A 24,406-nucleotide genomic window follows, 5' to 3' on the forward strand; every position below is an offset into this window, starting at 1 on the left:
CCTTATATTTATATTAATTACAATGGAATATGGTTAGTAAATATTATATTATATTTATTTTTAATTAGAAATTATGCTTGTTAAGTATTAAGTGAAGAAAATAATAAAAATTCAAAGAAATTAAAAATATGACATATGAAAATGAATCAAACATTAATAGACTAAAGAAGTGAAACTCAAATTTAATTTTTGCAGTTCATCTTTGACAGCTTAAGCAATCTTTATTTACAAGTCAAATATAAGCTTCACATGCTCGGTTTGATAGTAATTTAGATCATATGTAATGATATAACTTATAGGACAAAATAATTAAATGGAAGAAAAAAGAAGTTAAGAGATTAAATGTATGTATATATAATAATATTTCTAAGTCTTCCCCCCACATTTGCCTTGTGAATTGCCTCGTACAATATATGCTTCCCTCCTCATACACACAACACAAAACATCGTTTCAAGTTTCAACCCAACTAAGATTACAAGCGAACCAATATGGGTTTTTCAAAGGAAGAGAAATTCCAAATAATATTGAGGGTTATCAAAACTTTGTTCTTCTTAATCACGATGCTTATGTCTCTTCTTCTATTCTCTGCACATATTCTCATTGTTATAGCTGATGCATTTATTCCCTCTGTTCTACTCTATGCTCTTTCTCTCCAAACCCTCCTCCATTTCGATAACTACGATTTTCGAGACTCTCTAATCGATATACCCCTTGTCTCCATTATCCGGTCCCTTATCATATTCTGTAAGTATGAAAAAAACCCACAAATCTTAAGTGTTTTTATAATGACCCCTTTAAATGATGTGCACTTATTACTCTGTTTCCTCTGTTTGTGATTGTTTATGTTTAGGTGTTTATAGTTTTTGTGATGGACCAAGACTCTCAAGGGGTCCTTATTTGGGGATAACAACGTTGTGCTCTGTGTTGTCTATAATGTTTGTTTCATTGAAAGGTGTTTACGTGTTTAGAAAGTGGGGTGTAGATGGAAGAGAAGGGTATGTTTATGTTAGATGTTCAGAAATAGCTTTGTTCGTGTGTTCTTGTGCTTTGGCCATGGGGCATATAGTTGTTGCATACAGAACAAGTTGCAGAGAAAGAAGAAAGCTTTTGCTCTACAAAATTGACATTGAATCTGTAAGTGTTTCCATTCCCCTTTGCTTCTCAAGAAAACAAGATACAGAAGAAGAAAATATATTTGTATTATTTTGGTCATCATTAGGTGAGATAGTTTTAATTTTAGAATGTGAAATACTTGACTATACCTTAACAAATATGTGTTATGAGAAGTTGTTATAGTTACTTAAGCCTCCGTTAAATCTTAGGATGCCTAAAATGTAAAAAAATTAATGTATGTGATTAACACTTATTGGAAATATAGCAACTCATCTCAAAGAAATTAGTTTATCACCTATAAGATGATGAAATACCTTTGATAATACCAAGATTATCATACGAATAATCTTATAAAAAGGGTGACAAAGATCATCACCTAGGTAACAGAAATGATAAAGAACAAATGACACATGAGCATCTAAGAAATTTTGGAGGTCCCATTGCAAGAGCTATTAAATAACAAGGAAATCCCATATAGGACTTTAGTGGGGTTGACTTTTGTTCAATTCTCCCATGTTTGTTTGTGGTGGATCACCACCAAATTCATCTTGAATGCTTCAACCCCAAATTTAAATTAGCCATTATATTCCACTAATCAGCATGCTTACTTTTCAAGACAGACAAATAGAGTTGTTGAGATATGGGACCAAAAATTGGAAATGTTAGACCCCGGGTCAAATCATTTAATAGTTCCCTTTCCCATTAATATTCGGTGGGATCCATTTGCTCTAACCCGTAAATGTTTTGAATTTACTTCTCATTTTAATTATCAATTCTATGAATATCTAATAGTTTAAATATACTTATTAATTAAAATTATTGGATTCTCCTAGAATTGATAACTAGTAATATGGAATAAATTTAAAAAACTTACTCTTACAACTGTTCCATATTTTAAGACTTTTCCTTTCATATAATAAAATTAGCCCACCTTGTGTTGAGTGAATACATGCATTTAAAGGGTACTAGCCGCCCTTAATTAATGGCTATAATCGACCATAAACAATTTACAATATAATCTATAAGATCATGTTTCACAGCATATCCATGTTCACTTCTTTTTATGTTAAATCCTATTGGTTTACAATATTCTTAAACAGATAAAACTATGAAGAAATTGACCATGTTTTACTTGGTGAATGTGTGCAGATTTCAGCTTGCAAGAATGGTTATGCAAGGTATCCGAAGTTTCTTCAAGAAGAATGGGTCAAATGAGCTCAATCCCTCTCTCACACTAACAATAGATATTAGGTTAAAAATATCAATCTAGCATAGAGATTTTTGGCTAACAGTTTCAGCTACTCATTTACCCATATATTTTGTACATCAAGGATGCTGTAATTTAAACTTTTGACCACAAATTTCTGTTACTAACTCACGACACTGTGTAAATATTTTTTGTAGGGTTAACATTAGTATATTTCAAATGCCTAGCATATGTTATTCTAACCAGCATAACTTGTTATTCTAATTGGAAAGCAACACCTGAAATGCCTAGTATTTGGGACCGATTGTGAGTTGAGTTTTGGAGGCACACGGACAAAGAGAAAGAGATCAGACTTGACAGCCATGAAATATATTTGTGAGATAATTTTAAAGTCTTATATTTTTTTATCCCCTCCAAAACTTAACTCGAGACGAATTCTCTAAGAAGCGAGATAGGTTGTGATATCATGTTGATATTTGAATTGGAATTGATAATACCAAGCCAATGGGAGATGTTAACATTTTTGTGACATGGCACCAATGTGCCAACTAGTATGTCACATGTGTTTTTGTTAGGGATGATTTATAATGATATTGCTCTCCTAAATATCCCATATATTATGTTTGCCACCCACAGTCTCATTTACAACCTATATTGAACAAACGAAGTTAAGAATGAATGAGAAAATGACTTATTTAAGTTTATTTTCTTGAACTCCTTTGGAAACCGTTACGAAATTGTTCATGTCTTTCGATTTGTGTGTCTGGTCTTTTGGTGGTGGCGTGAAACATTGTAGACCGTCTTAGCATTCTCACCTCACAAACGTGCTGCCTGTGACACCACATTTTTGTTTGTTTGTGTCCATGTAAATAATTTTTCCTTTTCAAAGTGCTTATACTTTTTTTTGGGAATTAGTGTATTTAATGAGTTAAAAGACTTTTAAACTTAGTTTATAAATGAAACATATTTTCTTTTGTCTTAAATTTAGTGGTTGGTGACATTGGAGTAAAGAAAACCCTTTTTTTAGAGTAGTTTTTGTTAAAAGAAAAGTCAAAGGAAACAATTGAGCCAACACTTTGTTCAACCTAATTATCTTCCTTCTCTGCCGCAGAGTCCACCATGGAAGAAGAAGACCCCTCCCACCACCGTCAAACTCAACCTAACTACAACCCTCAAAACTCCTCCACCGCCGTCAGCACCACCACCACCACCGGATATTCCGAGGGCGAGGTTGTTGACGGCGATCCCGAGGTGTGGGCGGCGTTCAACAAGAACTTCGATCAGGTGCAATCGGTGTTGGATCGTAACCGCGTGTTAATTCAGCAGGTGAACGAGAACCAAGAGTCTAGGGTTCCAGATAACATGGCGAAGAACGTGAATTTGATTCAGGAACTAAACTGTAACATGTCTAAGGTTGTTTCTCTCTACTCTCACCTCAATTCCAATTTCTCCAATGCATGCCAACAACACTCCAATAACAACAATAATTCTTCCAACTAGTGTAAGCTATATATATATATATATATATATATGTCTAGGTTGAATTTTAGAAATGTAGTTGTAGTTGATGGTGTCAAATTGTACCAGGAATTGGAATTGTAAGCATAAGTGTAAGCTATACATATATCTAGGTTGTATTTTGGAATTGTAGTTGTAATTGATAGTATCAAATTGCTTCAGCATCAATAAAATTGTGATTGATAACACTCTGTTCTACATGTGAAGCCATTGGAATAGGACCATATTAATCTGTGAGAATTGCTAAATTTCTTTTCAATTGTTTGGCCCGACCAAGGTTTTGTAGTTGAATATGTCAATTTGTTTCAAGATCAATAACCGTGAAGGAATTTAGTTATCATCTTCAGCGAAATTACGCTTGCTTCGCTTGAAATTTAACTTAGTCATGCTTGACAGTCCTCTTGATTTAAAGGTTGCACTCACCTCCCCGGAGATTCACTTATCATTATCTGTCTCCTTGGAGGTGAGTGCAATTTTTGAAACAAGACAGATATAGCATGTAGTTAAGCCAAACTCATAATTGTGTGTAATTAAGTCAGACTCAATGTAGATCAGTATAGTTTCCTCACACATAAAATTAAGATATTGTGCTTGTGTTTGACTATCTCTAGAGTTTTTATTCTCTTTTTTGGACATTCTTATAGTATGCTCTTCTTGTTACCACTCTACATGAGTGCATGGCTGTATTTAAGATCGAGATTGGTCAGTTGTGTTGGTATTGGGTAACAATAACTACGGATACATGGAAGGGAAGAGGGATTGAATACAACAATTTCAACATTGTACTCAACTTTAAGTTCTGTGACTTCTGTCTAGCCATTTATCTCAAAAAACTTATTTTCTAAAGACTAGTACATTGACCTTATAGACTTGCTTGCTGATTCTTGAAAGCTTATATATTCTGAGTTCTGTTGAACAATGTTGACAATGGAAGACTTTATACACCTTCTTAAATGTTTATAAGTGGGTCAAAAGCTAGAACTGTCAAGCTTTAACTCTTTCCATTTAAGCCCATCAACTATTGCTGTGGTCTGATATAGCTTCAAGCCCAAGTCACAACAAGGCCTAGCGACTACAAGTCTAAATATATGAACATTGTGGATCAAAGATCACCTCTCCCAAAATATATCTAAATTCCTTGTCCCCACCAATTAAAAATTGACACATAAATAAATATAAGTTTTTTAAAAGCAAAATACTATATTTTTATATTACTTGTTCAAAACTGATTGGACCGATACAGGATTTGGGGATACTGGACGGATGTTCTGCGTGCCTAAGGCAATGAATTGATTATTCACAAGTCACAACTGCCTTCATCACTTTGGAGTCTTGGACTACAAAGGTTAGGGAAATCTGTTGGAAAATATTTTTGTGATTCAAATGTAAAGTAAAAATATTTGCTAATAACCATTTTTCCTAACCTTTCCTTTTAATAGTCAATACTGCTTGATGAGGAGTCTCATAAAAAATAATATTAAGAACATTAGTTTATACAAAAATTGTGAAACAATATATGAATTGTATTTCATTTTTAATCTGTCTAAAACTATTCTCAACCTTCTTGACCATTATCATTAAATAACTTACCAACTTCAAAACCAAAAGATTCAAACTCATCTCATGTTATATTTAACATTTTACTTTTCTCTTTATATATACCTTGTACCTGTTAATGGTTTCATAAAAAAACATGGTTCTAAAAATTAAGATAGATGTGTCCAAGTTAATTTAGGATGTCAGTTAAGTTTCAGCTAAGTGTTAGAGATATATAAAGTTACAAGCTAAATGTTCGAGCTAATGCAAAAATAATTTTAATTTTGACATATGAGATTAGGTGTGTGAAGCGTGTTAGTGATTTATAAATCTTTAATCACTTGCAATTTTTATGTAGTATATAGTATGAAATTTTTAAAAAATACTTGTTGGAAAAGCAAAATTTACTCGATAAGCGATTAACATGTTAGTTTTCTGTTATTGGCTAAGAACACCTTCTTGGAGAAAAAAAAAATGAGGTCAATGTTAGTATATGTAAATCCTATTTAATTTTTGTGTTGACCCCCAAATTTATATATTTTTTTCGGATTTGTATCAATCTAAACAATGGAATATGATGAAGAGTGTAAAATCATTATATCTAGTGACTGAATAAACATAAAAATTTGGTCTGAATTTATACACTGTTTTTTTAGTGTGACTGTGTGAGTAGCTGTAAACCTTAAATATCAACTTAGCCTACCCAGAAATCATTATATCTATGTAAATCAACCTAGAAATCAGTCTAAAAATGCAATATTGATCTATTGAATGTAACAGAATCACAATCCAAGGAGACACTAAGTCAATATCGTAATCAATCCGTTATAAGTTTTAGTCATTCATTATCCAAAAGTTCCAATAGTAGTAAATAAAGAGAACTTAAACACAGTTAATTCCACTTCAATTGGAATATCAAACAGGACCATGTTAAAGATGAGAATAAAGTGTGAGTGGAATATGAATAAAGCTAGTAGTGGAGTTCAATGATAACATATATATAATGCAGAAACAACAAAAGTCTACAAAAGATTTATTCAATCAGTTAAAAACTTTGCAAAACTATCCGCACAAAATAGAGAAAAGCTCCTTCAGAAGATGCTAAGTAGAAAGCCTTAGATGCTTTATATAATGAGTCTCTGATATAAAAGAGTAGATGGAGGAAGCAAAGCAAAGTGAACAAAACATAGAAAATGAATCAACACATTTAAACTATAATGTATATTCATATAATACACGTGATAGCGTGTACAAATATATATAATAGCCTGAAAAGAGAAACGAGTGCACAATGCTCCATGACCTGAGCCTCTACTTTGACCCCTATTTTTGAAGTCAATGTTTATTATGTTTCTTTGTTTGTGTAACATTGTTACTTCAATGTGAATGTAAATCATAGCACCATATGGTGCAAGCACTGTCTTATTATAATTGAACAGCTTAACATAATGGATACTTGTTTTTTTGTAAGCAATTTTAGTTGAATGACTCTTTGGCAACAAAATGCAATTATTTGTAGTTCAACTAAAATTGATGCAATTATGCATATAAGTGAGTTTCATTTTGGAATATGTTAGTGTAATATGATTTTTATATCAAAATTAGATCATTGATCTAATAATAAGATGTATACTTTTTTCGTGTATTAACTATTACTATACATCTATGAATCTATGATCTATAAATTATTTTAGTAACAAACTTAGTTCAGTTGGGCTGAATGCAAAGAATGGCAACTTTTAACAGATCAGTGAAAATTCATAGTCTAAGTATTCTTTAGATGTGAGTGTGAGTGAGTATTGAAATGATATACCGTATTCTGAGATAGAATGAATGTATCATATGTCAGTGCGAGAAAAATGTCATATTTTGTATTCTAGGTGTTCAGATACCATGATTTACTGGACTTTTTGTAATGTTTTATGAAATCACAGTTTAAAAATGTTCTTTAATTCTTGAATTAGTATACATTTTTTTTGGTGTCTAATATAATACGCACATTTCTGTTGTCTTGGTAAAGTTGACTGAGATTTTATTTTCATATTAGGAAAATAAAGTATAGTGATGTGATATAAACTATAAAGTACAGTTTATGCATAACTAACATAAACTAATTAACCATACTTTATGTGAGAGTTTCCAGAGTTAAAGGTACAGTAGTACTACCCTTCACAGTAAAGAGTAAAGACAAAAACCATAGAATGTGTCAGAGACAGATTCTGCTTAGAAGATTCTCTCATTTTTATCCCTCTCTCTCACTGACTAGTTACACTAGATTTCATACATTATAAATGCATCCCTTGGTCTTTAATCTCTCAGTGTCTGAAAGGACTTTTTGGTAGCATAGTTTGTAGCAGAAAAAGATGGGCAATAGCATGGTCACACATAACAAGTACAAAAGTTTCATGTTCTTCATCAGAAAGTACAAGGTTACAGAGCTAGTTCCACCTCAGGATCTCAAGGAAGTGTTTTCCAAGTTCACCGGAGGAGGATCCCACATGTCGGCCGAGCAGTTCCGCCAGTTCCTGGTGGAGCATCAGGCCGAGAAAGACTGCACCTTATTGGATGCAGAGAAAATTGTTGAGAAGGTTTTGCAAATTAGAATAAGGCCTCAAGAGGAAACTATTAGTGTTGATGAAAACATTATAGACCAGAAAGTCACCCTTGATGACATCTTCTATTTTTTGCGTATGGATGATTTCAACAATCCCTTGAAATCTGAGGTAAGATCTTTGTATTTTTTTTAACATTTGATCACCACCAAAATATGGAGAAAAGAGTTTTTGTTTCCAAATGAAATATGAGTTGTAGAGTTTTCATAATGATTGAAATAAGTAATATTAAAAGATTATAGAGTTCTATCTTTACTTTGCTGACAAAAAAAACTTGATTCCAGGTACATCATGATATGAATGCTCCACTGTCACATTATTTCATATATGCAGGACATAATTCCTATCTCACTGGGAATCAACTGAGCAGTGATTGCAGTGAAAAGCCGATCATAAAGGCTTTGCAACGAGGCGTTCGAGCTATTGAGCTGGATTTGTGGCCAACTTTCAATAAAGATGATATTAAAGTAGTTCATGGATGGTAAAGGAAGCTGATTATAAAGTCTACTTCAGAGTTTTATTTTGAGTAGAGGGGAAAATTCAACTTTTTTCACATGAACTTAATTATTGCATGACTATATACTTATTTGCCTTTTCTTTCTCACATGGAATCAACTCAGGACTCTTACTACTCCAGTCTCAGCTATCAAATGTTTGGAGTCGATACGGGAATATGGTTTTGTTGCATCTCAGTACCCAATCATCATAACTATAGAAGACCACCTTACAAGAGATCTTCAAGCTAAATTTGCAGAAGTAAGTATTCACACAGAATCTATATTTTGTTTTGCCTTTCCTTTATAATCATGATTTTTTTCTTGCAGATGGCAACTCAAATATTTGGAGAAATGCTTTATTATCCGGAGACAGATCGTTTAACAGAATTCCCTTCACCAGAATCATTGAAAAATAGAGTAATTATATCCACCAAACCCCCAAAAGAATGTTTTGAACCCAATAGTATCAAGGATACTGACAACTTTCTTATGCTGAGTGGAAGTGGATCGTCATCATCATCATCATCAGAATCACAGGGAAAAGAATCACTGGACTCTATGACTGGAGTAAAGATTGAGGGCACTATGGCTGAAGTGAAGATTGAGGGCACGGTGAGACAGAGAATTGCATTCATATATTCGCGATAAATTTATTAAACATTGTGTGCTTATTATTATCATGAATCAACTCTCTTAAAAAGCTTAAGTTATTAGGCGAAGATAAACAAATGACTATGTTATATCTCTCTGACATATGTGTTACTTGTTTTCATATATGTAGAATGAAAGTGATTGCGATGAGGGAGACATAAACACGTGGGAATGTGATCATAAATCATACCAGCGGTGTTCGCCCGAATACAAACGCTTAATTACAATCCATAATAAGAAACTCAAGGGTAGTCTGAAGGATAAATTGAAAATTGATGGTGAGCTAAGACGCTTAAGTTGGAGTGAGACGACCCTTGAAAAGGCTTCGGAATCTCACGGAGCAGACATTGTTAGGTACTTCTCAAACTCAACAGGCATTCATATTAACTGCAAAATGAACTTTAGACCCTTATTTATCACATGAATTATCTGATACAAACTACTATTTTTCTAGGTTCACACAGAAAAATATCCTCCGGGTATACCCAAACTTAACGCGTGTCAAATCCACAAATTTCAAGCCACACATTGGGTGGATGTATGGGGCTCAGATGGTTGCATTCAATATGCAGGTTAGAGAATCCTGTCCAAGCCAAAGTGTCAAATAAAAGGAAATTTTCTATTTGTTGAGGTTATGTTTGTATATGTCTGTTGCTGTTTCTTTATATGGACTCTTAGTGGGGAACTTGTGAAACTTTAGTGAGATCTCTCAGCTGTTTTTTGTTGTGGAGCCATCTAAAATGCATTTTGAAATATAATGGAGTTACTGTCTACTACATTGTTAATATTCAAATGAATCAGACCTTTAATGTTTCTACTAGCAAGAGGTTTGGTGATATTTTAATGTAGAAAATGTATTAGTGTGTGTATTATTACCATGTATTAAGGATATTTCAAAAGACAAGTGCATTGAATTCATTTAGTAGTCACTATATATTCATCAGAAATTATAACCTTCTAGCACTTATATTCCTCAACAGGGTCATGCCAAACCACTCTGGTTGATGCAGGGGATGTTCAAGGCAAATGGAGGATGCGGTTATATAAAAAAGCCTCCGTGTCTGATGCAGGAACATCCATGCGATAAGGAATTTGATCCTAAAAGGAAACAGCCAGTGAAGAAGACATTAAAGGTAAAGCATATATCACTTTATTTTACTTGGTAAATTCATTTTTTTGGTGACAACTGAACATTGTCATGTCCAATAACAGGTAAAAGTATACATGGGACATGGCTGGAACATAGATTTCAGTCCTACACACTTTGATAAATTCTCTCCACCAGACTTTTTCACTAAGGTCAGTTACATAATATTATTACTTAATATATCTTTGGCTTATTTTTCACTCCATTACAACTACCCTTTCATGATTCATTTGCAATGCATGTAAAAAATTATAATTTACCTCAAGTGTTTGATCAATGTGTGTGACAGATTTGGATTGTTGGAGTGCCTGCTGATTATGCAAAGAAGAAAACAAAGGTAATCATTGATAACTGGTTTCCTGTTTGGGATGAAGAGTTTGAATTCCCCTTGACGGTTCCAGAGCTTGCTTTGCTTCGGATACAAGTTATAGACAAAGATCAAGGAAAGGGTGACTTTGGTGGGCAAACATGTTTGCCAGTGTCAGAGCTAAAACTTGGATTTCGTTCAGTCCCTTTGTATAACAAAAAAGGAGAGAAATTCAAATCTGTAAAGCTATTAATGCGGTTTCAGTTTGAATGAACTACATAGAACCACGAATTGGTACGCAAGAAACAATTCGCAGTTCTCTACCAAACTGAGAGAATTGTGTTTCAATGATTCATCAATTGTCGAGTTCTAGTTATCATATACTTATTCATTCGCAGCATGAAACAATAATAAGACTTTGCAGCCTTGCATGATATCTTCTCCTTTGATAGCACATCATTTAAATCACATGATTGCTAGACACACTTGTATGATTAACCAATTAACAATTAATTAAGATTTTCTGATTAAAATTTAACTACATACAATTTCTAAACAAATTCTTGAATTCTACAAAACAAACAAGCTCCATCACTTTACACTAATTCTGTCTAATGGTATTAGCAGACACAATTAATGAATGATTATCTGATTTAGTAATACATGAATCTTAGTCCACTAAGTCAGAACTATTGTGGTGCATCATTATCAAACAAAGAAACTGAGACATATAATATAGTGTTACTTTTGTGCTACAGTTGTTAGCATCCATCAAAGTAATTCCACTTTGCACAAATCCTTTAAAGGTGCTACGTTGCATTTAACGAATTACATTCTATGAAATTATAAGTCAATAAAAAGAAAAGTTGATAAGAAATGTATGCATACATGAATGCATTTGGTTCTGTAATGGACTCTCCATATCAGTGAATATTACTTTATTTTATTTATATCAAAAAAATTAAACACATAAATATTCATAATATCTACTTTGTCGACTTATGTATTTTTGTATTTTTCTGGCTTGGATGGAGACTGAACTAGTATGAAAAAGAGGTGTAGTTTATGTAAGACAAGGAAGTAGTGATCATCTTTTTTAACAACTTTAATAAAGGCATAGAATTTAGCTTCCTAGCCGTTTCTTTAATTAGAATCCTTTCCTTGTGAAATATCTTAATAACTGGGATCCTAAGCTATCTCTAGTAATTCACTTGATGTGGTTAATTCGGTAACTAATTTAATGTGTCATTTTAATCTTAAACAAATGATTTAAATGAAACTCACATACTTGCGAAGATATTTATGAGAAACAAAAAAAAGTCTGTCTTATTATTTCCATTATTCGGATAACAAAGAGCCACATAAAATTACTTCTTATAGAAGTTATTTGCATATGCTCAAGGGACCTTATAGCTTTTCTTACTATGTATACATTGTGGATGCATGTTTTCTAAATATGTCATGATTGTGATGTCACGACCCTATAACTAAAAGGAAAGGAAAGTTTGTACAAGGGGTAGATGGAGAAAACAATAGCAGCCATAAAAAGTGAATATTGCAGGAGACTTGCATGTTCTATTTATTTTGAGTTCAAAAGTGAATTGTATTTATAGTGCATAAGAAGGAGTTCAACTTCTCTCAAATACTAAAATATGAGGATGAGATTCTTTTGCAATTTTTTTATTTATTTTTTAATAGAAAATAATATGTAATTATAACTCTTAAAAAAAGAATTTGACACATGTCTTAATCTTATCCCGTACTGGACTCTCCAGTACCGGAGAGAATCCCCACTCCAAATGAGTGGTCCTAATGATCAAGGAGACTTGAATGAAACAAGGCAGTAGGGTACACCTGAGTACAAGAGTTTGATTACAATCCATGCTGGGAAACCAAAGGGTCATATAAAAACTATAATCATGAAGTTAAACCTACTTAGTTATGGACCTCATATTGTTAGGTATTTTTTTGGTACTATAAAGAATATTTCTTATTTTTGTTGGATAAGGAACTAATTTCTTTAGGGGTTCATGACTGTCCCTCTCAACAAATGTCGCTTTCAAGGAATCAAACTCTCAACATTAGGTTTCCAGTGGAGACCTTAGTATATTGTTAGGTATTTATCAAACAGTTAAACCTACTTAGTTGTGGCAAGTCGGCAACTGCAAATGCATTCAGTTTTCTATAGTTTAGACGAAACTTTTAATTAAGATGGTTGCATTTTAATGCTGTCAGGTTTAAATGGAACAATATTCTTAGGGTCTTTTCAAATAAAAGGAAAATGTAAGTATTGTACATATCTAGTCTTGATGCACCACCGTACTGTATATGTTCCAAATATGAAAATTTTCCAAGTGCAACACAGTTTTCTGTTTTTAGGATTTTTTGATCAGGAATCTAGTGGAAAGTGATTACTTTTTTGGGCTATTTCCTACAGCGAAGCAAGCTTACATGCTTGTTGAAATGATATTATTGAGTTGTGCCCATATACATTTATTTCTTTATTGCCCATGATTATCTTTGTCAAACGCATGTTCCATATGAAAACCTTCTTAGTATTGTATTTTATACCATAAATCATAATTTAGTCAAACTCTGCTTTTCAAATTGTTTGTTTGATGCACCCTTTTGATTATTAGAGCATATAATTTCTGAATCAGGTGCATGAAAGATCACTCTGGTCCAAACAATGGATCTTTAGAGCAAGAGTCTCTCCATTATTAGAAAGAACAATGCATACTAAGATTATAACATATAACAAAAATAAATTTTTAACTGTCCAGATTTTTTGTTTTTTTTTTTAAATTAAATATTTTTTAAAAATTAATCCCTTACTCGAGAGGAATCCATTTATTAGAGCAAATGGAGGATGTGGTTATGTGAAGCCCACGTTTGTATTGGCAAGAGGTCGATCCCCACCTCATAATGAGACTTTTGATCCTAAAAGAACATTGCCAGTGAAGAAGACATAAAGGTGACAAAATGTTAGATATCATTTTGAAAACACATTTTGATACATTGTCTCTGCCAGACTTCTACACAAATTAAAGGTGAGTTGAATAGTTTTGCTATGATTGTATATTATTGTAATAATCTCAGTCATGATTGTATATTGAAATTGTTGTTGAAGTTGTGGAATTAGGATCTTTTTCCCAAAATTTTATGTTTGCATATCTCAAATTAATTATATTCCACCACATAATATAAAAATATTACTTTATATTTTTTAATTTTTCTTTTTAAATACATTGACAACTTTTTATTGGACTGAAACACAATGAGACATAAAAAATATATGACAGTTGATCTCGATTCGAAGTTGTGTTGTATTTACCATAATTTATGGACATTGCAACCAACTATTGTGAACTCTATCCTGTAAAGTATTATGGTAGTACTTGCAAATGTGTACCACAATTTAAATCTCCTTCATTAATTAACATATTTGAACAAAAAATATTCAATGCTACCATTTTAAGTCACTATCTATTAATAGTAAAATAAATTAAAAAATAAGTTATCATAATTTATAATGAGATAGTGGTTTATTAGTGATAATAAAGATAATGACATATAATAATAGATATAGATAATTATGTTTCTGAATTCAATTCAGCTTCTATCATATCTTTATGAATCTATGCTTATTTTTGCTGGTATTGATAATTTACGTAGGGAAAAAAGAATAACTCGTGGAGCCAAGACAAAGGTAATTACGCGATGCATTAGTGGAACACATTGTTACTTCATCCGTTATTTTTTTTAAGGTTTTTCCTAATAAAATAAATCTCATCTTATTTTTTAAATCAGCAAAATATTAATTATGAGAAGAAAAGCTTTAAAATGCTAATTTGATACAATTAGACATTTAATTACATTTCTTAAATGGTATGAGCAATAAAGGTAATAAAACATAAAGTTAGAATACTTGACATTCCAATATAATGTGGTGAGTTTTGTTGATAAAAAACCAAAAGTAAAAAAATTAATAGTTAGCAAAACGGTGACAGAAATTCTTTACTACTGTATATGCTAGTATTATCATCATGCAGCTATATGTGTGGAAATGAATAAAGCATATTGTTCTGATTGATTGTGTCAAAAGCCAAAACCGACATGTTAAGTGACAATTAATTTCCCACTAACACTCTGGGACTGTGGGACACATTCCTTTATTATTATTTTACTTCTTTTTATTATATTATTTTTGTACCTTCAGAAGTTAATTAATAATTTTATCATTCAATACTATATAGTTTTGTTTTGGGTACTATATATACTATATAGTTTTTGGAAAGTTACATTTCTTAATCAGATTTATTCATTTCCTCCTTTCACTCCATTATTACTAAATTATTTACTATATAATTTTTTGAATTAGGGGACCCACTCTAAAGCATGTGATTAATTATAGGGTCCCTGGTAGGACCCACTCGTCCTTCTCATGTCAGAACTTTGCAACAACACGAACAAGTTAACAACGTTATTCACTTTCTCTGATCACAATCTCAGAACACACACACACTTATCTATCTCTGTTTAGTGTACAAGTCAGAGAACAAAACTGAACACAACAAACTCATTATCATCATCATCATGTCCAAACAAACTTACAGTGTCTGCTTCTGTTGTCGCCGCCGTTTCAAACTCGCCTTGGCGGAGGCGCCGCCGGAGATTAAGACCCTTTTCTATAGTTACTCAGAGAATGATCTTATGTCACCTTTTCTGCTTCAAAGGTTCCTTGTTCATGTCCAGAAACAAGAGAAGGCTACCATAGAAGATGCTCAAGCCATTATCGATTCTCTCAAACATTTCCATCGCAAAGGTCTAAACCTTGAAAGTTTCTTCAAGTATCTCTTCAGTGATACTAACCTTCCTATTCTTCCTTCTCTTGGGGTAACAAGTTTTCTTTTTTAGCCTTTGTTGTTTTCACTCATTTGGGTTAACTACCTCTTATTTTGGCATTACTTGCTTTCCTATTTTGCTGTTCTTCTTGTTACAGTACAGAGTAATTCTCTCTTGCCTTTTTTGTTTTGTATATACTTATGATTTTGTATTTTTCCTAAAGTTTTGTTTTTTAGTTACTTTCAATTCAATTTTGGTCATCATCTGATTCCCACCGGCATAATTAAATATTTGCTGTGTAGATATTCATTCATATTTATATAGTATGAACAGTTAGTAAGATACTTGTTTTGTATATTTACTCATATTTATGAAATATGGGGTATTACAGAGAAGGTTTTAGCCAAATTGTAGATATTAAACTTAGATTAACATATTGGACTCAATTCTAACCTCCTGAAACTTATCATTACTTCCATAGGTATTGATATTATACTGTATAAGATTATAAGTATATGTACTATCTTGTTCTGATCTTTGTGTTTTGTGGATTTGTTTATTCTATTGCAGGTGCACCATGATATGACTTTACCCTTGTCTCATTATTTCATATATACTGGCCATAATTCCTATCTAACTGGAAATCAGCTTAGCAGCGATTGCAGCGATGTCCCCATCATAAATGCGCTGAAGAGAGGTGTAAGGGTGATTGAATTGGACATATGGCCTAATGCATCAAAGGATAATGTGGATGTTCTTCATGGAAAGTAAGTTGACGGGTCACACTATGTAGACTGTTATGAGTTAAATTATTCATTTCAGTTGCTTTTTCCTGATCTTGTTTCCTATCTTGAGTATAAGCAAGAATTTCCTCGAGAACAAAATTTTGGAAAGAAAAATGGTTCTCCAACTATATGTTGAAATGGTTCTCAAAAAATTTTCATAAGGGTGTTTGTCAAGATCAGTTAAAATAAAAAGGTGACAAATTGGAAGTATTTTAACTACAATCTGGAATAACAGACAAAGTAGAAGAAAGTGTTCGATTTTTTTTGTTAAAAATAAAATGGAAATGTTGGTTGTGAAACAGGATCTGTGTGTTTTATACTATATCAAACTATTGTTTACCATTGCTAATTGAATCTAGAAATGGTTTTCTTAAAATGTTGAAATATAGTTGTTTATGTATCCCTTTATTAATGCAGGACATTGACTACTCCTGTGGAACTTATAAGGTGTTTGAGGGCTATCAAGGAACATGCATTTGATGCATCAGAATATCCAGTTGTAATAACCCTAGAAGACCACCTTACTCCAGATCTTCAGGCTAAAGTAGCTGAGGTTAGTTACTGGAAGAGTTGAAGTTTATTGTGATTCAAATTGCTCACATTCTTTTAGTTGACAATCTTGTCGAAATTTTTAGATGGTTGCTCAAACATTTGGAGACATGCTATTTTCACCGAGTACAGAGATCCCGAAGGAATTCCCTTCCCCTGAATCACTTAAGAAGAGGATTATTATATCAACCAAACCACCAAAGGAGTACCTTGAGGGAAAAGAAATAAAGGAAAAAGGGGATGATTCACAGCATGGAAAGGCTTCCGCTGATGAAGAAGCTTGGGGAAAAGAATTCCCAAGCATGAAACATGGAACTATAGATTTCCAGGTCTAAGACTAAATCAATGATGTATATAAATTGCCACTGCATTTAATATTGTAAAGGAGATTTATTTGACGACTTTCTGGTCTGCCGTTGTTAGGACAACAAAATGGATGAAGAAGATCTTAATGATGAGGAAGATAGTGATGAATCAGATAAGTCGCATCCTAATGAAGCACCAGAATATAGAAGCTTAATTGCAATTCATGCCGGAAAGCCTAAAGGTGGAATAACTGAATGGCTAAAAGTGGATCCTGATAAAGTTAGACGTCTGAGTATAAGTGAGCAGCAGCTTGAAAAGGCTGCTATTACTCTTGGCAAAGAAATTGTTAGGTATTGTTAAATGCTTCTAATAAGTTCGGTCGTGAGAGAACTTATTTGCATGTGCTTAACCGCCATCAGTATGATATGAACTCGCATCCCATAACTCTTTATTGTCATGCCTGATCTTGATTTACTTGACTATCTTGATGGCATACTGCATAAGCATCTGACTTTTTAATACTTAATGTTGCTAATCGATGTTTCATTTATCATCTTGTCTGAAAGAGTTTGTGGTCATATTAGAAACATCTGAATGCATTAACCATAATATAATTTTGGCAAAATGTTCAATGGTTAGTTCATTCTTCAAAATAAACTCAACTGTTTGTTTAGCTTGTAGAATTTCTACTACTTGTGCTGATTAATTTCCCATTATAGGTTTACTCAGCGGAATATATTGAGGGTATATCCTAAAAGTACTCGCATTACGTCCTCAAATTATAATCCATTAATTGGGTGGATGCATGGAGCTCAAATGGTTGCATTTAACATGCAGGTTTATATTTCTCCCCTCACACTCACCCTTCCTTCTTCGTTTCTCCAGAATTAATATTTTTCGCTATTTAGGGAAACTACCATTGCTTTTGGTGATTTATACACGAGATTCGTTTTCAATTCGGTCCAACACTTCATTATGTTAGAACTCAACAAATGCCATTATAACAACAACAGATTGGGGAAACAAAATTGAAACAGGGTATCACATACAAAAAAAATGCTTTAACCTTAATGATATGTTGAATCTCTTAGTTGATGTGTGTTACTGTCCGACTTTCCAACGAGTTAGGATGTGAGTTTCAATTCACATTTCTTTCAGCAATATAGGAGGTTGCTATTACAGAAATCTAATGTCTGAAGTATATTATTGAGTATGGATATCGTTTATATGAATAAGATTCGATTGTTGGTGGTTTCATGGCAGGGGTATGGGAGACCACTTTGGTTGATGCATGGAATGTTCAAAGCCAATGGAGGGTGTGGTTATGTTAAAAAACCAGATTATCTAGTTAAGACTGGTCCAAATGATGAGGTCTTTGATCCTAAAGCTAAGTTACCTGTGAAGACTACCTTGAAGGTAAGGGCTACATCAATGAGCTTCAACGTCTGAATGACTCTAGTTTAGATCCTAACAAAGTTCATACTAAATCGTATTTAGGTGACCGTATATATGGGCGAAGGATGGTATTATGATTTCAAGCATACACACTTTGATCAATACTCGCCGCCAGACTTCTACACAAGAGTAAGTTATAATGATCTACTACATGATTTTGTTCCGGTGATCATAGCTTTCATACTTGTGTTTTCTGTTTCTCTTTGGTTTTTGATCTTTTCAATTCAAAACCTGGCCAATCTCTTCCTTGCAATCTATTGCAAATGATACCTACCCTGTTGTTCATCTATCATTCCTTTTACTTTTGTTTCCATATAGTTTATGCTCAATTATTGTGTGCTGTGTGACTGGCTCATTTGAAATATGATTTGATAAAAAAATTATGTAGGTGGGTATTGCTGGAGTACCAGATGATAATGTAATGAAAAAAACGAAGACGATAGAGGATAATTGGTTGCCTACTTGGAATGAGGTATTCGAGTTCCCACTTAAGGTTCCAGAATTGGCGCTACTTCGCATAGAAGTTCATGAGTATGACATATCTGAGAAAGATGATTTTGGTGGACAAACAGTCCTACCTGTGTGGGAGCTAAGAAGCGGAATTCGAGCTGTTCCACTGTATAGCCACAAGGGAGAAAAATACAACTCTGTAAAGCTTCTTATGCGCTTTGAATTTTATTGATTATGTTTTATGCATGTTTCTGCTCTACATTATTTACAGCTATTAAGATATGATTGCAAGTTTGTGTATATAAAATAGTTGGACTATAAGAGTCTGTATGTTGTGGTTATGCTCGAAGAAGTAAGATGTGTTATGTTTTGTTGAGGAGAGTAGAAGCAGTAGTAGCTGTCATTATTGTATTGTTAGGCATATCTGCATATAAATATATATCTTTTGAAATGCAATACTTCAATTCATCTATAAGCAAAGTTTGATTGTGGTATTTGATGTTTTCTTATTAGACTTGTCTTAAAACGGGAAGAAAGTTATGACTAGGGTAGTAGTTATTTTTCATATCATTTTCAAGCAAAAATAATTAAACAAACTATTAAAGTTTTTACAACTTATGGTAAATATTTATTTAGCCACTTCTTCCAAACAATGTATTTTTGGCACCTTAAGTTATTGGTAATTAATATTGACTTAGATTTGAGAACATGTAACAGCACATCACTCGTAAAATCATATCTCGCATCTGTTATATACAAAAGTTAGAATATAGTGTCAAATCACTTATGAACTGTATTTATGTGGATCACTTATGAGATGAGTATCTGGAAAGGAAACTTTGGTGATACAAGACATTAAGACAAATACATAAACAAATCCTTGGCAAAACAGCATTTATTATGATCTTATCCAACATAATTAGACAAAAGGGGCGTCACCGCAATTAATTACATAGCACACACTCATCATTATCTTTATTCTTTACTGTTCCAACACATTGAACTTCACAAATTTATAATCCACTATCCCTATGGCACATGGCCCTAAGTTCAGCATGTGAAAAATTTGCATGTGCCACTAATGTTGAGTCATTGAGGCACTTTCTATTCTATTACTCATTATCACATCACTTAGCTTTAGTGTGATTTTGGTATTAACCAACCCACTTCTTGAAGTCAGCAATGAAGTCAGCAATGATCTTTTAGAATAGAAAAATAGCTAGATAACTAGACCATGTTTAGAAAGATTATATAGAAAGAAAAATATTAATTATCATAGTTGTGGAGCCAGTAGCTCAACTACTCAAAGAGAAAACAAAAATAAGAGCACACTCTTTCTCAATTATCTCAAACGCCCATCAAATGTGCAGTAGAGTTAGTAAAGTACATGTAGCTTCTTTGTCCAAGTGTGACCAGATAAACCACAATGATAACATCTGTTGTGCCATAAAGTGTGTCACGATCATGTGTCGTAGATTCTGATTGGTCAAGAAGTATCATCGCCCATAGCTAATCATTCGATATATGGAATCGATTGATCAATCAAAATCCATGACACTAGGTTATGACATACTTTGTGGGAGCCCTCCCATTTGTGACAAATTCCTTCTCTTCCTACCAAATATAGGTGTAAGCAAAACAATGGTACATAGTTATCAGTGAATACCTTCATGATTGTGTGTTAGGTACTCTGATTTTAAGATTAAAAAATCAAGTACAATGCTTTATGGGGTAGCATAAATATTGAAGGACTAGGACAGAAGTTGAAAAACTTGTAGACACATATTAAACATGCATCAGGCGTCAAGTCAAGGGTACATTTACCTGCAATGCATGTACAAGGCATAGGAGTATTGCTGTTGTAAACTCATTAAAACTTAAAATTGTAAATGATCATTTCACTGGCTATAAGTGTTTCACAAAATTCTACATTATAGCTTTATGTTATGTTAGATGTGAGTTGTGACACTCCTAGACTTTACAACTCGAACATACCATAGAAGTTTATCCGAAAGAATCTATAAGAATCAGGGAACAATTTTGATTTTGTTTCCCTTCGCAGGGTTTGAATATCAGTCTGATACAATAGAGATTGTACCGCTGGAAATGCTGCCATGACTAGTAGCACACAGAGTCAAAGCACGCTCCAAATTGGCCACAATGTCAGCCATTGTTGGTCTATCTTTCCCTTCCAAATTTACACAATGCATAGCTGTATAGGCCACCAGCTCCACCGCGTCTGTTTCATTCAACTCTGGTGGTTCAACCCTCGGGTCCAGAATCTGCGACAAGTCTCCTCCCATGATTGCAGGCACAGCATAGCTTACAACACTCACGGGGGTGCCTCCATTCTCACCATGCCTGAATATAGCTCTCTTTCCTGTTAAGAGTTCTAGTAGTACCACTCCAAGCCCATAGACATCACTCTTTGCTGTCAAAACATTTAGACCATAATACTCAGGATCAATATACCCAACCGTTCCAGCTGCCTTCGTAGGCTGGTAATCATGGCCAGAATCTGGACTCATCAATGACAATCCAAAATCAGATACTCTTGCCGTCCAATTTGCGTCGATCAGAATATTAGAGGACTTGATATCTCTGTGAATTATAGATGGAACTGCATAATTATGAAGATATTCAATTCCTCGCGAAGCATCAAGCGCGATTTTGATCCTCATTCTCCAAGAATTCAAGAGACTACTATTCTTGTCCACATTGTTTTTGTCATGCAAATGATCATATAATGCCCCATTTGTCATATATTCATACACCAAGAGTCTTTCATCTTTCTCTTCACAGTACCCAATTAGCCTAACCAAATGCTTGTGGTGTAGACGGGACATGAACGCCAATTCTGACTCAAATGCACTCTCTTTCTCTTGAAACTTCTTCATCTTGGTACCAGTGTCACCCCTCTTGATGGCCACCTCGCGACCATCAGTGAGTTTGCCTCTATAAACAACGCCATAGCTTCCAGCACCAATCTTGTTCTCAAGTGAGAAATTGTTGGTGGCCGAAGCAAGCTCAGCCAGGTTGAACTCCTCCGCCCTGTCTGTATGTTTTGTTGACGATGTTCCGCTCCTCTGACGCCGCATTATTCTCGAGCCCTGACGGATGATGGTGGATGATCTCGAAGGCGGGCTATTATCATCACCATTTGAACTGCCACCTCTAGTAATTGTTGGCTGCACAGAATTATGGACTTTCTTCTTCCCCAAACAAACACCAGTCCACAAGCAATAAATTATGGTGCAAATGCCTGCAGCAGTTCCTACTGATCCAACAATGGCAAATACCAATAAGCCTGTTGTCAATTCCTTCGACAACGAAGGGGAAGGAGGCATGGATGGTGGCTGCGCCAATGGTGGTAAGGGCGGTGGTGGTGCCAACGGAACTGACATTTGAGGCGAACAAGGCTGTGGCTTGCAAATGTTACCATTTCCGGAACACAAAATTTGAGACTCAGGATACACGCCACACTTACTACAAGAAGATTGAACGCAAGGCCCTGGAAGAATAGGAGACAAGGGAAGCTCAAACCTAGGACTAGAACTAGAACCATCACTATTAGACCAACCAGGACCCCAACACATAACAGAAAAGTTCCTTGTTGTCAATCCACAAGTAAAATTGGAGCCAGAAACAATGGTCTCAAAAGAAACACCTTGAGTAACATTAACAGAGAACAATCCCCTACCACCCCAACAAACAACAGAACCATTCAATCTCCTAATAGCACAACTATGTTCAGCTCCAAGTGCTAACCCAGAATACTCAAAGGACCCTACTTTCGGAATATCAATTTGACCAAAACTATTACTCCCTCTACATACCAAAAACCCATTTGAATTCAACCCGCAAACATGTGATTCACCAGCTACAATACTCAGCATAGACATGTTCCCAAACTCACTCTCTATCTTTCTAGCAATAGACCCATTACCCCAACACCGAACCCACGAACCGTTCTTCGCAATTCCGCAAGAAAAACCCGACCCAGATGAAATAGAAGCGAATTGATCATACCCAGATGGCAATTCAAACGCACTATTGGTTCTCCAACACGACGCCATTCCGGCACCAACAACTGTAGCGCAAACTTGGGTGTCACCAACGGCGAGATTCTCGAATAGAACAGTGCCATTGTTGTAAAGTCTTCTCCTTTCAAAGGTAACATTGGAAGAGACAGTGTCCCAGCAGAGTAAGCTGTAGTTACCGGTCCTGAGGCCGCAGAAGTAGTTTCTTCCGCCGGAGATGACAGAAAATGAGACCTTGGGGACGACGGCGATGACGTGGCCGCGGCGGTAGCACTCAATGCGTTGGATTGGGTGTGACGCAACAATGCCGCACACGGTGGCGGAGCCGTCGGTGACGGCGAGAGTGGTGCCGGAGCCGAAAGCATGACAAAATGGCACTAGTAAAGAGAAAATGATGACGACGGCGGCGACGGTGAGGGTGAGGGTGACGGCGGAGGAGGGTGGTTTAGTGACCATCATCTAAAAGGGTGGTTTTTGAGACTTGGGGTAGTAATGGGTTGTAATCGTTTTAGCTTCATTGGTAAATGGAAAGAGAAGAAGAAGAAGAAGAAGAGAATGATGAAACGTTTGAAGGTGGTGTTTGGTTGTTATGGTCCTTTTCGGTGAACTCAGTTCTAAGTTGTAACACCACATCATAAACATCGTTTCAAACATTTCAACAATCAAATTTGGAACTGCTATGGTTTTTTAGGCCGTGTTTGGTTTAGTTCCTCTTTCTTTAAATTTTATTATATTCATAACATGAGCCTTTTTAATTATTATCTATCAGCGATAAATAATAGAGCATTGTATATTTTTACTTTTGACCAATAAATACTGTACTTTCTTGTTTTGACCAATAAATATTGTACTTTTTTTTTACCAATGAATATTGTAGTATATTTATTTGAACAATCATTTATCAATTACACTGTTTTTTTACTATAACCTTTGAAAAAAATATTTTTGTGAAGGCAAAAACTATTTCTCAAGATTTTTTTAGTAAAAAGTACTTGAGATAAAAATAATCGGTTGAAGTTTAAGATAGATGGTTTAGTGTGTTAAAGATAAAGTCTATTCTGATAAGAAATGTGTGCTATTTTTAGAGTTAAAAATCATAAAAAGGAGTACAATTTTGTGATTTCATCAATTTCAACGTAAAAATGTGTTTGCAAATTAATTCAAAGATATTCACCCAAAAAGAGAGTATTCACGTAGATTTCTTTTTGAAAGAAAATCTAATCCAAAGATCACTTAACCACACTTGAAAAATCCTTTTAAAATATAAGAACTACATTCAACGAAATTAGTGCTAGTTCTGATACATCGGAAATACTTTTATAACAAATAAATATGCTTTTGGATTATATTAAGTTGTCTATTATTAGAAGCTATGCTTCAATCAAAA

The 24,406-nt window shown here is 34.1% G+C and overlaps 5 protein-coding genes across 7 annotated transcripts; 4 read left to right on the forward strand and 1 right to left on the reverse strand.

Moving 5' to 3' along the window:
* LOC109357351 lies at nucleotides 412–2,539 on the forward strand. The gene is made up of 3 exons (XM_019601265.1): nucleotides 412–745; nucleotides 852–1,135; nucleotides 2,264–2,539. Exons 1-3 carry the CDS (start codon nucleotides 490–492, stop codon nucleotides 2,327–2,329), a joined length of 606 nt encoding a protein of 201 aa, XP_019456810.1. The 5' UTR covers nucleotides 412–489; the 3' UTR covers nucleotides 2,330–2,539.
* Nucleotides 3,411–4,025, forward strand: LOC109356340 (protein EARLY FLOWERING 4-like; the record flags this gene model as incomplete). Its single annotated transcript, XM_019599662.1, has 2 exons — nucleotides 3,411–3,822; nucleotides 3,880–4,025. A coding segment is annotated over one exon (411 nt), but the record flags the coding sequence as incomplete, so codon positions are not given.
* On the forward strand, nucleotides 7,506–10,908 carry LOC109357350 (phosphoinositide phospholipase C 6-like). 2 transcript variants are annotated; one of them, XM_019601263.1, is made up of 9 exons: nucleotides 7,506–8,098; nucleotides 8,272–8,468; nucleotides 8,608–8,743; nucleotides 8,812–9,096; nucleotides 9,266–9,489; nucleotides 9,590–9,707; nucleotides 10,146–10,268; nucleotides 10,348–10,434; nucleotides 10,572–10,908. In XM_019601263.1, exons 1-9 carry the CDS (start codon nucleotides 7,739–7,741, stop codon nucleotides 10,860–10,862), a joined length of 1,821 nt encoding a protein of 606 aa, XP_019456808.1. In that variant the 5' UTR covers nucleotides 7,506–7,738; the 3' UTR covers nucleotides 10,863–10,908. The 2 variants fall into 2 exon arrangements, with proteins under 2 accessions (XP_019456808.1, XP_019456807.1); XM_019601262.1 differs by having other exon boundaries at nucleotides 7,510–8,098; nucleotides 10,116–10,268.
* LOC109356756 (phosphoinositide phospholipase C 2-like) lies at nucleotides 15,083–19,447 on the forward strand. 2 transcript variants are annotated; one of them, XM_019600267.1, is made up of 9 exons: nucleotides 15,083–15,485; nucleotides 16,005–16,201; nucleotides 16,637–16,772; nucleotides 16,855–17,097; nucleotides 17,192–17,424; nucleotides 17,794–17,911; nucleotides 18,338–18,490; nucleotides 18,572–18,687; nucleotides 18,872–18,967. In XM_019600267.1, exons 1-9 carry the CDS (start codon nucleotides 15,186–15,188, stop codon nucleotides 18,894–18,896), a joined length of 1,521 nt encoding a protein of 506 aa, XP_019455812.1. In that variant the 5' UTR covers nucleotides 15,083–15,185; the 3' UTR covers nucleotides 18,897–18,967. The 2 variants fall into 2 exon arrangements, with proteins under 2 accessions (XP_019455812.1, XP_019455811.1); XM_019600266.1 differs by having other exon boundaries at nucleotides 15,086–15,485; nucleotides 18,572–18,658; nucleotides 18,918–19,447.
* Nucleotides 21,024–23,722, reverse strand: LOC109356754 (putative serine/threonine-protein kinase-like protein CCR3). Its single transcript, XM_019600263.1, has one exon. The coding sequence runs from the start codon at nucleotides 23,476–23,478 to the stop codon at nucleotides 21,052–21,054; it is 2,427 nt and encodes an 808-aa protein (XP_019455808.1). The 5' UTR covers nucleotides 23,479–23,722; the 3' UTR covers nucleotides 21,024–21,051.

The sequence above is a fragment of the Lupinus angustifolius genome, chromosome LG09 (assembly GCF_001865875.1).
Source record: "Lupinus angustifolius cultivar Tanjil chromosome LG09, LupAngTanjil_v1.0, whole genome shotgun sequence".
Taxonomy (NCBI): domain Eukaryota; kingdom Viridiplantae; phylum Streptophyta; class Magnoliopsida; order Fabales; family Fabaceae; genus Lupinus; species Lupinus angustifolius.

What these genes read in the sequence shown, in the direction of transcription:
- LOC109357351 (XM_019601265.1), top strand. Translation starts at nt 490, where the DNA reads ATGGGTTTTTCAAAGGAAGAGAAATTCCAAATAATATTGAGGGTTATC. An exon ending in CCGGTCCCTTATCATATTCT is followed by an intron (nt 746 to 851) that starts GTAAGTATGAAA and finishes GTTTATGTTTAG; the next exon opens with GTGTTTATAGTTTTTGTGAT. An exon ending in ACAAAATTGACATTGAATCT is followed by an intron (nt 1,136 to 2,263) that starts GTAAGTGTTTCC and finishes GAATGTGTGCAG; the next exon opens with ATTTCAGCTTGCAAGAATGG.
- LOC109356754 (XM_019600263.1), bottom strand. Translation starts at nt 23,478, where the DNA reads ATGATGGTCACTAAACCACCCTCCTCCGCCGTCACCCTCACCCTCACC.
- LOC109356756 (XM_019600266.1), top strand. Translation starts at nt 15,186, where the DNA reads ATGTCCAAACAAACTTACAGTGTCTGCTTCTGTTGTCGCCGCCGTTTC. An exon ending in GTGGATGTTCTTCATGGAAA is followed by an intron (nt 16,202 to 16,636) that starts GTAAGTTGACGG and finishes TTATTAATGCAG; the next exon opens with GACATTGACTACTCCTGTGG. An exon ending in CTGTGAAGACTACCTTGAAG is followed by an intron (nt 18,491 to 18,571) that starts GTAAGGGCTACA and finishes AATCGTATTTAG; the next exon opens with GTGACCGTATATATGGGCGA.
- LOC109357350 (XM_019601262.1), top strand. Translation starts at nt 7,739, where the DNA reads ATGGGCAATAGCATGGTCACACATAACAAGTACAAAAGTTTCATGTTC. An exon ending in TTCAAGCTAAATTTGCAGAA is followed by an intron (nt 8,744 to 8,811) that starts GTAAGTATTCAC and finishes TTTTTCTTGCAG; the next exon opens with ATGGCAACTCAAATATTTGG. An exon ending in CACGGAGCAGACATTGTTAG is followed by an intron (nt 9,490 to 9,589) that starts GTACTTCTCAAA and finishes CTATTTTTCTAG; the next exon opens with GTTCACACAGAAAAATATCC.